Consider the following 13742-nt stretch of genomic DNA (forward strand, 5'->3'; position numbering starts at 1 on the left):
AACTGGTATCTTCACCAGCACTTCAAAGTAGCCGACTATTTTACAGAGGAGAAAAATGGCCAGGCCCAGAGCTGAAACATCCACAGTCACATATTTTCAGTTCTGACACTAGGGTTTGCAGAGGAAAAAGTCCATTAAACAGACTTTTATACAAAATCCATTTATACTGCATGGAATCCTTCAGTAAAAAGACTGCCTCTGGATTTATTTTTTATATAAACCTCAATTGTCCCATAGTGGGTTTGCTTCAAGTGGGATACATGTACATTAAAAAAAAAAAAAAAAAAAGAAAGAAAACCTCTAAAGTATTTTCCACAAAGAGGAAAAATAAATTTTTTAAATGTTATTCATAAAATACCCTTTTCTATAAAATGTAATAGGGTGAATCCTATGATTTTCTATTTACATTTATTACATACACAGGGTCCAGCACACATAATGTTCCTTTTTTATTACAAAATCATAAACATGTAATTCTGATAACAATATCACACTCAACACACCATATGACATTTTAGGTGAAATGTTCAAATTAAAACTATGAATTATTTCTCCCATATTATTACTCTACCAACCACACTCAAGCAGGTGCTACTTCTGCTGGACCCTGTATTTGAGTATTATGAGCTATCCACATATTGGGTTGGCCAAAAAGTTACATTTATTTTTTTCTGTAAGATGGCTTTTATAATAGGGCTTAGTTGTCTTTAACTTCACCTGAAACAATTTTGTGAAACTGTATTGTAACAGCTGTCATATCAGTGTGCATTTAATAAAAAAAAAAATCAGCCCTAGCTGATGTGGCTGGTGTAATCAAAGGGTTACTCGTTCAATTCCCAGCCTGGGCACATGCCTTGATTGCCAGCCAAGTTCCCAGTAGAGGGCACGCAGGAAACATTGATGTTTCTCTCCCTCTTTTTCCCTCCCTTCCCGTCTCTCTAAAAATAAATAAAATCTTTTAAAATTAAACAATTTTAAAAATACATCAAAGTTGGTGAATTTTTGTGTAGCCAGCATAATATTAAAGATGGAAGAAAATATGCAACATTTTTGGCATATATGCTTTATTATTTCAAGACAGGTAAAAATACAACTGAAACACAAAAAAAGACTTGTACAGCATATGGAGAAGGTGCTGCTGCAACTGATCAAATGTGTCAAAAGTGGTTGCGAAGTTTCATAATGGAGATTTCTCACTGGATGATGCTCCATGGTCAGGCAGACCAGCCAATGTTGACACTGATCAAATCAAGATGTTAACTGAGAACATTCAATGCTATACCATGCAGAAGACAGCTGACATACTCAAAATATACAAATCAACAAAGTTACTGGTAAAAATGAAAAATGTGTCTTTTATTTATATGGAAAAAAACATACAGACTTTTTGGCCAACCCAGTATTTATCCCCTTTATCCACTTCATCTTACCTTTACTAACAGCATAATCCTGCATGCTGATCCAAAGGCTTCGTGCAGGCTCTTTTGAACAACCCAAAGCCAAGTCTACATAGACAGCAATTTCAGGCCGCAATTTGTAGTCAAAAGGCTTCTGTTCTTCATTTCCCGAAAGGGCTACTTCTAAGAGGCAACTCATACATTTATCTAAAAATGAAATTATTTGTTATTAATTTTAAACCTCATAAATGTTGGTGCCACAAAATCTTACCACATTTACTTAATGCATCTAAAATGATACATTTCAAACCAGTTTTAAGTAGATGCTATAAAGTTCTTTAATGTTTCTCAACTGGAGACAGAATCACATCTTCCACCTTCTCCAGGAGGATGAGTGACAAAACCCCAGGGAGGCGTTCTGGCACTGCAGTAGGCAGGGCCTACGCTTAGGCAACAAAGAACTCTCTTGTTCAAAAACAGAATGACATCCTCTTTGAGAACATGTGACCATTGGAAAAGAGACTAGACAAGAATTTCTTCTTTTTTGTAGACAAAGGGAAAATAATCAGTTAAGTATGATTCAAGAGAGATCACGAATACCATAAACATTTGTTCAGGTGGTTCCTATCTTTTCAATGGGACATTTGGTATTCAGAAGTAATTTTCCATTTAAAATACAAATACAACGTTCTCTAGATGATAGGTTCTTGGGCTAATGCCAAAAGTCAATTTAACCCATAATATAATTTAATAATCAGATATTTACAATTTTACAAAGGACAAATACCCTTTCCTAATATATTTTATAATTTAAAAACTGAAAAATAACATTAAAACTAAAAGTGATTTTATTCATACTAAAGGCCAGTTAACTAAGTAAAGTAAATAGAACAGGAATATGAGGAAGGCAGAGATATATGTAATTGATACTTTTGTCCTAGGAGGACATCTGGGACTAACACAGAATTAAATACTGGTAGCACTGTTACCATTTTTATGATGTTAAGTATCTCATGAAGAACCAGAATTCTACTTTTTTTTTGGATACATGTATCACAAAGTACCAGTCTAGCAGTCATCAGCCATGGCCAGAATCACTTTCTGGCTCACAAATGAAATAATGAATATATACTCCTATTTGGAAGACGAAGAAAATCTTCAACAACTCTCCTCATTCCACTCTCCATTCCTCCCCCCAAGAACAGAATCTTTCTGTGATTTCTGTCTTTGTTTCTACTTTGTTTCCCCTCTTGAGACCTCTTAGATTGAGATTTCTCTTCGACTTTCCTTCCTGGACATTCTCTGAGTGTCTTTCTCTTACCAAATAATAATGAATTTTTTACATATTAGATATATATGTAAAAGATACATATAGATACATAAAATATATAAAATATATATCAGATATAAATCAGATTTATAAAAAGATATAAATAGATATATATCTCATATATATATGATCATATATAGGCTATCAAATCTAACTCACTATTTTATGGATTGAAATTAGAGGCCCAGAGAGATTAAAGGACCTTCCTAGTAAAACAACTAGATCATCTGTCCAGGAACTGGAGAAATCCTCATGTTCAGACAGAGAGCTCACTTAACAGCAATGTAGACAAATGGGAGATGAGGCAGAACAAAGGAATCCCTAAAGACACCATAAATAGGGAGGAAAAAAATGAGAAATCACATAAGGTAATACCAGCATGAAAGCAGAACCAGCCAGGAAGATGAGAAAGCCCCTCACCTCTGAGAGGTGTTTGAAAATTGAACACTGGTAAATCATGGTAGGTAAACTTACAAAGCTTTATATTCTATGAAGCAATTTCATAACCTTACAACCCCAGAACACTAATAATCAAGCATTTTCCCATTTTTATGAGTTAGGTGACTTGCCCAAAATGAGTGCTAAATAATGACAGAGTGGGCCCTCGCCGGTATGGCTCAGTGGATTGGAGCATCATCCCATAACTGAAAGGTTGCAGGTTCGATTCCCAGTCAGGGCACATATCTAGGTTGTGGATTTGACTCCCAATCAGGCCAAATACAGGTGGCAACCAATCGATGTTTCTCTCTTACATGAATGTTTCTCCCCTTCCTCCCTCCCTTCCTCTAAAAGCAGTGAAAAACATATCCTCGGGTGAGGATAAAAACAATTAAAAACTACCTGGCTGGTATAGCTCAGTGAATTGAGTGCAGGCTTGTGAACCAAAGGGTCTCTGGTTCGATTCCCAGTCAGGGTACATGCCGGGGTTGTGGGCCAGGTCCCCAGCAGGGGGCATGCGAGAAGGCAACCACATGTTTATGTTTTTCTCCCTCTCTTCTCCTTCCCTTCCCCTCTCTCTAAGAATAAATAAAATCTTTTAAAAAAGAAAATAAACGAATCTTTAAAATAAATTTAAAAATAATGGGACAGAATGGGACCAGGACTACATTTTCCTAGTTCAGAGGCTCTTTTCACTACCCAATGCTGAAACACAATGCTGCAGGATTTAACTGTTTTTCTGAGGGCTCCAAGTTACAGTCTCAGATCTCGTACCCTCCTACTGCTGCTTTGTTTCCTATTGGTTTTCTAGTTAGCAAATCCAAAATAAGACAAATCTCTAATAGAGGTTCAAACACAAACATGTATTTTAAATGTTGCAAAGAAGCACATTACCTAACTGAGGGGTGTCCATTTCTACGCCGTCACTAAAAAGTGGTGTTTTCATCCAATATGCAGTGTCCTGTTCCTCTGGAGACACAGGGGATCCCTGGAGCATGCCACCAAGACAGCGCCCAATAAGGAGAGCAATTGTTCTTTCCAGATCCACAAGCCACACCCAGGACTGAGCTGGCTGAGGTAATGGCAAACCAGCAGGATCAATCAGTTCTGGCCCTCCTGAGACAAAATCATTAATAATTGTATCTTCATCATGTATTCAAGATTCTCAAGCTTTTTCCTATACTAACAATAAGATATTAAAGCAAAATAATTTTACAAAGAAAAGAAATTATAACATTTTCTGTATATAGTCCCTTTATTAGGCTACTAATTTAAAACATATTCAGATAAGTTATGCTATCAAAATGTTCTTTGTAAAGTTTTTAATTTTAATATTAATATGATACTGTTATATATGAACAACTTCTTAAGTTTTCCCATATAAATGCCCACTTCAGACTGTAATCTGAGAAGATAACAACTTTATCTCTTTCATTATGTAATACACCCAAGTGTCAGATATAATTTACCTGATGCATGAGAGGGGAACCATTTTTCTCAAAAGTATTATTTGCTCTTTTACCATCTTTACTTACCATGAAGAGGCCACTGTAACTCTTGGTCTTCTAACAGAGCAGCAGCTGGCAGGAGTCTATTAAGGCAATCAAGAGGTGGCAACAAGTCGAGGAGGTAACTCAATAAAGGCCGAGCCACGGACACGGGGAGTAATAACAAGGAATTAACAATCTGGCAGAGCATACTGCCTGCAGCTGAGACGTATATCACATCTACGAAAGGTAAGAAATTCAACATGGATCAATTGTTACAAAAGTTAAAAACAAATTTAACCCAAAACTATAGTATACTAATTCAATAACTCTTTGCTGAGCATGTATCTGGTAGCTGGTGTGGTATTAATATTTACTCACTTTCACAGAGTGCCCCCAACAGACACTTTGTGGGAAAGCATACATCTATCTCCTGGCAACAAATTCAAAAGATTATAGCTTCCTCCCTTAAATGCACTATGAATTTCTGATTCACAAATTTACCTTTTTTTTTAACTCCAGAAATATTTCCTGAATACCTGAACAACATACCAATTGCTGTTCTAGGTGGAAGGCATATAGTCATGAACAAAGAGCTAAAAATTCCTACCCTCATGGTGCTTACATTTTAATGAGGGAATCCTTGTTTTTAAAACCAAATTTACTTTTTAAAAAATTAAGATCACCTCAAAGCATCTACCTTTTAATTATCTGTATCAGTTTTAAATCAATTTTGTTTCAATACGTATTTCACTGTACTTTGGGGCAGGATGGACCATTCAGAGATGAGCTCAGTTTAAGCAGAAGAAATGTTAAATGCCTATGCAATGACAAAATGGAGGAGTCTAGTATACAACAGTTTTAGTTTCCCAATTTCTTTCTTTTTTCCGTGAACTTCTGAGATGATTTGGTTTTAGACAGACTACTGAGTTTTCTGCCTTTAGGACAACCAAGAAAAGATACCAGCAGGTAATCAGAGAAAGGCTCACGTGAAAAGGGAGGCCTCAGCTAGGCGCACACTGGAGAGTCAACATACACTGGGTGGTCAGACAATGGAACCAGATAAGATCAGTCAGGGAGAAATGAGGGTTGTGGACAAAATTCAGAGGGGCCTACACATTAAAGGGCATGTCCAAGGAAGAGGTGTTTATAGAAACCAACAAAAAACAGTGATCAGAGAGACATGAGTAAAAACAGAATTATGATTACACAGAAGCCCAAGGAAAAGAAAGCATTTCAAGAAGGAAAGAGAAACACTGGAAAACTAAAGACAGGTAAAGAAAGAGCAGATAAAAATCTCACTTTATGCCATTTAAAATTAATCTTTTTGCATATATAGTATCCAATGCCTTAAAATTAGGCCTTTGTCATGTCACTTAGCTGTTAAGGTTAACCAGATCAGTATTATTACCATTACCCCTAAACCATGATCAAAGAGGTTTTCAATAAGAAAGAGATTCAAGATCATTCTTATTCCACTCAGAAGTTTCAGGCCCTCATAAGGTTTTGGAAAGGTTAAGAACACCTACTTTATAACCACTGATTAAATTTGAAATCTAATTTCAAACACACCTCTTAATTTTCCTCCAACGCTGCCATTCCAAGGACTTTCTTTGAGCAAATTTGCAGAACGTGAATAAATATCTGTGGCATGAGGCAATAAGAGCTGAAGATGCTTATGAAGCAATGCCACACTGCTTGAGTTCTGAGGGGAGAAAGTTGCTAAATTAGTACTTGAAAGATTCAAGGTACAAAAATATCATGGCTTCACCAAGTTGCTGAGTTTCAAGGTCCCTGAGAAAGACCACCATAAAAATCAAAGAATCACATACCTCACTAATGTTATTGATATGGCAAAAAGCCAGCAGCTGTTTCTGTAGTGAACACAGCAGTTCATGAAGATGAGCAGGCTGACTGTTCTCTGAAGATGATGTTCCAAGTAGAAATTTATCACTATTCTTTTCTAGCTCTCCAAATGCTTGATCCTAAAACGACACATAAATGAAGATTATATTTAAAGTGTTTGAAAATGAAAGTAATGTCCTACCATAAATGATTCTGATTTAAGAAGCCACTGTCTTCTTTCTTCGCTATTATTTTTAAATCTTTGCTATGTTCTTATTAGCTATTAGAAAGGAAGATTTACCAACAATCTCAATTTGTTTTTTCCATTAAAAAATACATATTTCACTAAAGAAATCTGGAAATAGGAAAACAGTACAATATCCAAAGACAATGCATTTCAGTATTTTTAATTTTATTTTACATTTATTGATTTGAGAGAGGAAGGGAAGGTAGAGGGAGGGAGGGAGGGAGGGGGAGAGAGAGAGAGAAAGAGCGCACAACATGAATTTGTTGTTCTACTTATTTATGCATTCACTGGTCATTTCTTACATGTGCCCTGACTAGAGACTGAACCTACAACCTTGGTGTATCAGGACAATGCTCTAAGCAAATGCACTTCCTGTCCAGGGCCTCAATATTTTAATGCTATTGGTTTCCAGATCTCTTGTGTAAAGCTTTTGTTTCCACATGTTGTGTTATTTCTAAGATCACAATTCTTAAACATTAAATTTGTTTCTGACTATAAAAGAAATAAGTGGACTAGACATGATAGATAATTAAATATAATGTGTGATCTTAGATTGAGATGGGGGTTGCTATAAAGGACATAATTGGGACAATACAGAAATCTAAATATGAACTGCATATTAGATAACAGTTCTGCATCAATGTTCCTGAGTTCTATAACTGTTCTGTTCTTATGTAAGAGAATGTCCTTCTTCTTAAGGAATGCATGCTTAAGTGCTTAGTAATGGCCAGCATGACATCTGCAACTTATCCTCAAATGATTTAGAATAAAAGATAGATAGATAGATAGACAGATAGATAGCGTGATCAAATGCAATAAAGGGTATGAGGATTTCTTTGAATGATTCTTGAGTTTTAAATTATTTCAAGTTAAAAATATTTTTTTAAATGTGCAGTGTAAAAAATCTAGGAAATACCAAAACTAATTTTAAAAAGTTGAAAATCACAATTGAACAAACCAACCAAAGAAAAATCACTATTAATATTTTTGGTGTACTTCTTTCCTGATTTTTTGTTACTTTTTCATAATATTGCTTATGCTATTTTTACTCTTTTCCAACAAATTCACCAACATTTTCTACATTTTCATAAACCACGTTTATGTAAAACTTGAGTCATATTATATTCCACTGAGCATATATACCATAACTTACTTAATCACTCTCCTATTTTTATATATCAGTTGTTTCCAATTTCTTATTATTGCTTATAAATAATGTAATGAACATCTTTATACATAAAATATAGTCTATGATTACAATATTCAAGAGAGAGTCTCACAACATTTTAAGACCCTTGCTACAGAAGTACAATTGTAAGCTCTCTAATAAGCACTGTTAGAGAGAAACTGAATGTTTGTGTCCCCTCAAAATTCTATGTTGAAACCTAATCCCTCCAATGTAGTAATAAGTGGAAGCAGGGCTTTTGGAAGGTAAATGGTCCTGAGGTCAGGGCCCTCATGAATGGCATTAGTGCCCTTACAAAGAGACTTCAGAGAGCTCCCCTGTGTGAGGACACAGGCAAAAAGACAGCTACCTATAAACCAAGAAGCAGGCACCACTAAATCTGCCAGCACCTTGATTGCACACTTGCCACCTCCAAAAGTGAGAAATAAATTTGCATTGTTTATAATCTATTCATTCCAGAGTATTCTATCATATCAGACCAAACAAAGAGAAGAACCATTCTTTTTAAATCTTGGAACATGACAAGTATGGTTTAAATCACAGTGTTTTTATTATGATCTTAGCCCAAAAGGAGCTAGTATTTTATTGCCATTTCCACATAATGTACACATCTACCTCAATCCTAATGACATAATAGAGGCATTACTTTAATTCAGCACAGATGTTCCTTACAACTTTGGGAAAAAAATTCAGTCAATAGCAAGTGGATACAGATATACTATAACACTGTTGCCATTCCACTTGCAGGCAAACATCAGATCAAACTTACATTCTTAAATGTCAGAGAAAATAATTCTATAGGAACAACTGGCACTCCAATTTAGTCAACAACTTTTTAATGTGGACAGAACAAAACACTAAGAATTGTATGGGAAAAAATATACAGACCTGACCCTGAAGAGGCATAGGAGACAATAAGAAATGATACACAAACAATTAATTCAAAGTTAAGTTACATGGTACACTTTTGACTAAAAATTGCTAAAGGATATGCAGTTATAATTACATGGTAAGATGAGGTTATTTGGGCAAGGCTTCTTAGAATAATAAATTTTTTTTAAAGATTTTATTTATTTATTTTTAGGGAGGGTAGGGAGGGAGATAGAGATAGAGATAGAGAGAAAGAGAGAGAGAGAGAGAGAGAGAGAGAGAGAGAGAGAGAGAGAGGGAGAGAGGGAGAGAAACATCAATGTGCAGTTGCTGGGGGTTATGGCCTGCAACCCAGGAATGTACCCTGGCTGGGAGTCGAACCTGCGACACTTTGGTTCCCAGCCCGTGCTCAATCCACTGAGCTATGCCAGCCAGGGCATAAATTCTTAAAGAAGTCACAGATCAGTGGAGATCAGTGGACAGGGAGGGCAAGCAGAAGACAGGTGTGCCATGTGTATGAGCTCAAATAAAAGTGGTATAAGACAAATGATGAAGGATCTGAAAAGGATCTGATTTAATACAATGAGGTTTTTTGATACAAGGTTATTCTAGCAATAAGATGCTGAAAAGAGACCAGTCACAGTGAAACTGCTATTAGCTAACAACACTGTTGTTAGTACTAATAGCTAATAACACTGCTATCAGTATTAAGACATGATGGCCTGAGTTAGAACCCATAGAAATGAAAACAAAAAAAGACATGGATCTAAGAACCACTGAAGAGTATGAATCAATGGCACCCTAACTCAGGGAAAGCTTTAGTGCCCACTGACTTCTCTCCTGTCAACTAGCCTATTCTTAGTACCAACCACACTTAATTTAAGATTATTTTCTGGTAAGGTCAATCCTTATTATAGCCACCCCTCATTATTCTTCTCTTGCTAAATGTTGTTGACTATTTATATGTTTATTGTTGTACATTAACAAAAAAAATTTGGTAAAATTCTAAAATAATTCTCTTTAGAATTCTTAGTAAGTCACTAGGCACTCACAATATTTCAGATCTAACATGTTTTCCTGCTGCGGGGAAGTGGGGTCTTGAGTTTTATTTATTTCATTACTGTTTAAATGTCAAAATATCCTGACATGAGGTAGTGATACATCCCCACTCAAAAAATAATAATAAAAATAGGGCTTTTCTTTTTTACCACAAAGAAAAAGAAAAACTTACCGTATAAAATCCTAAATTTCTTAAGAGAGTCTTCATCAAAATTTCAGCCAGATGGGTATCTGGATGGCAGCTCTGAGTGCCGTAAGGTTGATCTGACAGGCTTCCGTAGCCCATACACACAGAAGAGAGGTCAGCTGCATCAGAGGGTGAGCTATAGCCAAGTAGGGAGGCTACATGGGTATGATCTTGCAAACTTGTCAGAATGATATCCAGTTGCATTCTCTAAAAAAATAAAAATAAAAATAAAAATTCCATTGATAAAATAGGAACAAATAATTAGCTTAAAATGCACTAAAAAAGGAAAAGGAGGACCCCCTCAAAAAAGCTACATTAATAATGCTAATTCACTCCATATCCTGATTAACAATACTCTTTTAGCAAGTATGTAATCAAAAGAAAACTTATCCCATCAATACCATTTGGGAAAATGCAACTTACAGTTTTATTCCAGCCTTTATTATAGTATCTAAAACTCTTAAGCTAAAATGGCATACTCTGCATGATGATTTTAGCACTATAAGTAAAGAGTAGGGAATGTCGACTAAATTATACTACACATTCTTCTACAGAATTACCAATGAAACCACTTATTCTAATGTTTAAAATAAATCACTGAAACATAAACCAATGCAAAATACTCACTGCAAGGCATCTGTTAATTATATTATGAGTACGTACCACTTCTTCCCTCAAATCTGTAACTCTATGATTGACTGTTCTACTTGATTAAACAAAATGTACTTACTTTAATGTACAGAACATATTAAAAATGAAAAGAGTAAACATATTCATATCATTAAATACTTTTTCATAATAGTCATCTTCTTTTACCTTTTATATAAGTAATTTCAAACAAAGTTCTGGGCATGGAAGCAATAATAATAGTACATGCCCTTGATTTCAACCCAGTACACTACAAATAAACTAAAAGGTCTCTCTCTGGTTTGACAGTGAAAGCAACACTGAAAAAATTAGTCATGATTTTATTACCTCTAAATAATTTAATAAATTATCAATTCACCTTCATTAGAAATTTGGGAACTCCTCCAGCAGAAAACATTAAATACTAGCATTTACCAGAACCATCAAGTATTATTTTATAAACACTAGACAATCAGTTAGCTTTATCTTCTTGTCTTTTTTAAATATTACTAGATTACTTAGATGCCATGCAAAGGCTCACCTGTCCTTTAGATAAGCTTTCCCATCTATCAGGTCCTTGGGGTAAAAGAGAATGAAGTAATTCCATACGTTCTCTTAATGGAGGTAATAGCATGGTTGCTCCCACTGACAGAGTTTCAATTACTACCTAATATCAAAAAAGAAAAGTGGATTTATCGGCCTGGTTCTTATGTTTTTAATAAATAAAAAGATAATTTAAATCCATTGACTATTAGAATCATGGAATTCTAAAGAAGGTGGATCATGGAAGTTTGCATAAAGGCAGTATGTGAAAAAGAAAAAGCACAGGAGTCCTTCTTTAGATGTTTTTAAGAATACTAGAATATGTATTTTGGATTTGCCACTAAATAGATAATCATCACTTGACAAATATTGAGTGCTGAATCTATAGCACTGGTCCTACAAAGTGCTGTGCTATGCGTGAAGAAACAAAGAAGACAGACAAAAGCCCTGCTTTCATGAGCAGACAGTCTAGTGAGAGAGACCCCGAGCAAGTAACTGTGAGTGTGAAAGAAGTCACACAGAAAAAGTAAATGGAAGTGTAGGCTTAAAGGAACATATACAAAAAGGCAATTAACATGGCCTATGAGCTCACCGAAGGTCTCCCTGAGGATTAGGCATTTAAGAATTAAAAATGAGCCAGACTTAGCCAAACAGAAGTCCAGGTAGTGGGAACAGCATACAGTGTAGCTGCATTATCTATGACCCATCACTTCCCTGGGTCATAGCTTCTTTAGCAGTAAAATGTGGGCATTGGACTAGAGAAAAGACACACTCAAAGATTAAGAGCTCTTTTTATACAAATTAAAAATATGATAGAAGAAATAAAAAACATCAGTAGAAGGGTTAGAATATAAATTAAATTTCTCACAGAAGAGAAAGTGGAAAGCAGGAAAGAAAACAAGAAAATTAGGAGTCCTGGTGCAGGAGGTCTAGTATTACAATAGGAGTTATAGAGAAAGAGAAAACAGAAAATGAGGGAGAGGAAATAACAATACACTTCAAGATAATTTCTTAAAACTGATGGCTATGGGTTTCCAAGTTAAAAGCTGTTCACCCAAGTATGCACCAGAATGGATAAAATGAGACCCACATCAGTTCATATTATTTTCAAGTGTGAGAACACAAAGGACAAGGAGAACTTGCTATAGATGCCAGGAAAGAAAAACATACTTCCAAACGAAGTATCAAAAATCTGTCTGCATAGCATTGATTTTCTGAGTAACATTGATAGCTAGAAGGCAATGGCTTCACAATTCTTATGGGAAAATGATTTCCAATTTAGAATTCTATGCCTCAGCGATTCATAAAGACATTCAATTTTCAAACTACTTAAGTGTGAGTGTATTCTCAAAGAATCTATTTTCTATGTACTGATGGATGTTGAAACAGCAGACACCACCTTAACCAAGCAATCAAGGTTAAAATCTCCATTAATAAAACACATCAATATCATGAATCCCATGGTATGATATATATCATTCCTGTGGTATTCTTGCCAAATATGCATAACCTCTGTCCAATCATGAGAAATAACAGAGATATTCAATTTTAAAAAATGACTAGAACTCATGAAGTATCCAGATCAAGGAAATGCAAGTAAAGAATGAAGAACTGTTACAGTGTGCAGGACACTAAGGACAAACAATGATTAAATGTAATATGGAATCCTGAACAGTATCCTGCAAAAGGACAAGGACATTAGTGGAAAAATGATGTAATTTCTAATAAGGTTTTTAGTTTAATTAATAATACTAAACCAATGTTAACTGCTTGGTTTCGGTAATTGTATTGTGGTTATGTAAGACATTAGTACCAGGGAAAGCTGGGTGACAGATAAGTGAAAACTTTATTATTTGTGTAGCTTTCCCTTAAGTTTACAACTGGTTCAAAATAAAGCACTAAAAAAGAAGGAAACAACACACAGCAACAGTAATCACTGCAAACAAATAAATTACTAGAAGTTTCAGGGATAAGGAAAAGGGAACAAAAACAGCCCTCAACAGAACAACTTTAATACACATCCTAGGAGAATTCATCTCCTAAGGACTCTCCTAAAACAGAGTAGCTACCAAGGACACTCAAGGAATAAACAAACAATTCTAAAGTTAATTTTTAAGTTTACTTTTCTTACTCTATTTAGTACTTTTCAACCTTTTAAAAAATATCTTACTACCTCATTGCTGAATATTAAATCCTCAAAGTTCCCATTTATCCCCAGGTTAATATTAATACTCCTCCTGCCTGCATCCTAGGGACATGCCCCTGTACCAGAAAAATCACAATATCTTTTTTGCTTTTTTTTAATTGACATGTAAGTCATATGTCATAAATTTCACCTTTTGAAAGTATAAAATTCAGTGGTTTCTAGTATATTCAGAATTGTGCAACCATCACCACTAATCTTAGAACTTTTTTTTATTACTCCCAAAAGGAAATTCTGTACCCATTAGTAGTCACTTTCCATCTCTCCCTCCCCTCAAGTTCCTGGCAACCAATTACCGTATTTTAACATGTATAATGCACTCC

The 13742-nt window shown here is 35.1% G+C and overlaps 1 protein-coding gene across 10 annotated transcripts in view; it reads right to left on the reverse strand.

The window, feature by feature from the left end:
- Window positions 1-13742, reverse strand: part of HERC1 (HECT and RLD domain containing E3 ubiquitin protein ligase family member 1) — a 177553-nt gene that overhangs the window by 100082 nt on the left and 63729 nt on the right. For all 10 annotated transcript variants that reach the window (XR_004905037.1, XR_004905043.1, XR_004905041.1 and 7 more), the window contains 7 exons: window positions 11215-11340; window positions 10032-10253; window positions 6485-6637; window positions 6225-6357; window positions 4701-4892; window positions 4060-4281; window positions 1431-1604 (listed from right to left, as the gene is read on the reverse strand). Coding sequence is in view for 2 of the 10 variants with exons in the window: in XM_036034506.1 (XP_035890399.1) it covers window positions 1431-1604; window positions 4060-4281; window positions 4701-4892; window positions 6225-6357; window positions 6485-6637; window positions 10032-10253; window positions 11215-11340 (1222 nt within the window). In the remaining 8 variants the exon portion in view is untranslated. The remainder of the gene's footprint in view (window positions 1-1430; window positions 1605-4059; window positions 4282-4700; window positions 4893-6224; window positions 6358-6484; window positions 6638-10031; window positions 10254-11214; window positions 11341-13742) is intronic.

Source organism: Phyllostomus discolor, chromosome 1 (assembly GCF_004126475.2).
Source record: "Phyllostomus discolor isolate MPI-MPIP mPhyDis1 chromosome 1, mPhyDis1.pri.v3, whole genome shotgun sequence".
NCBI lineage: Eukaryota > Metazoa > Chordata > Mammalia > Chiroptera > Phyllostomidae > Phyllostomus > Phyllostomus discolor.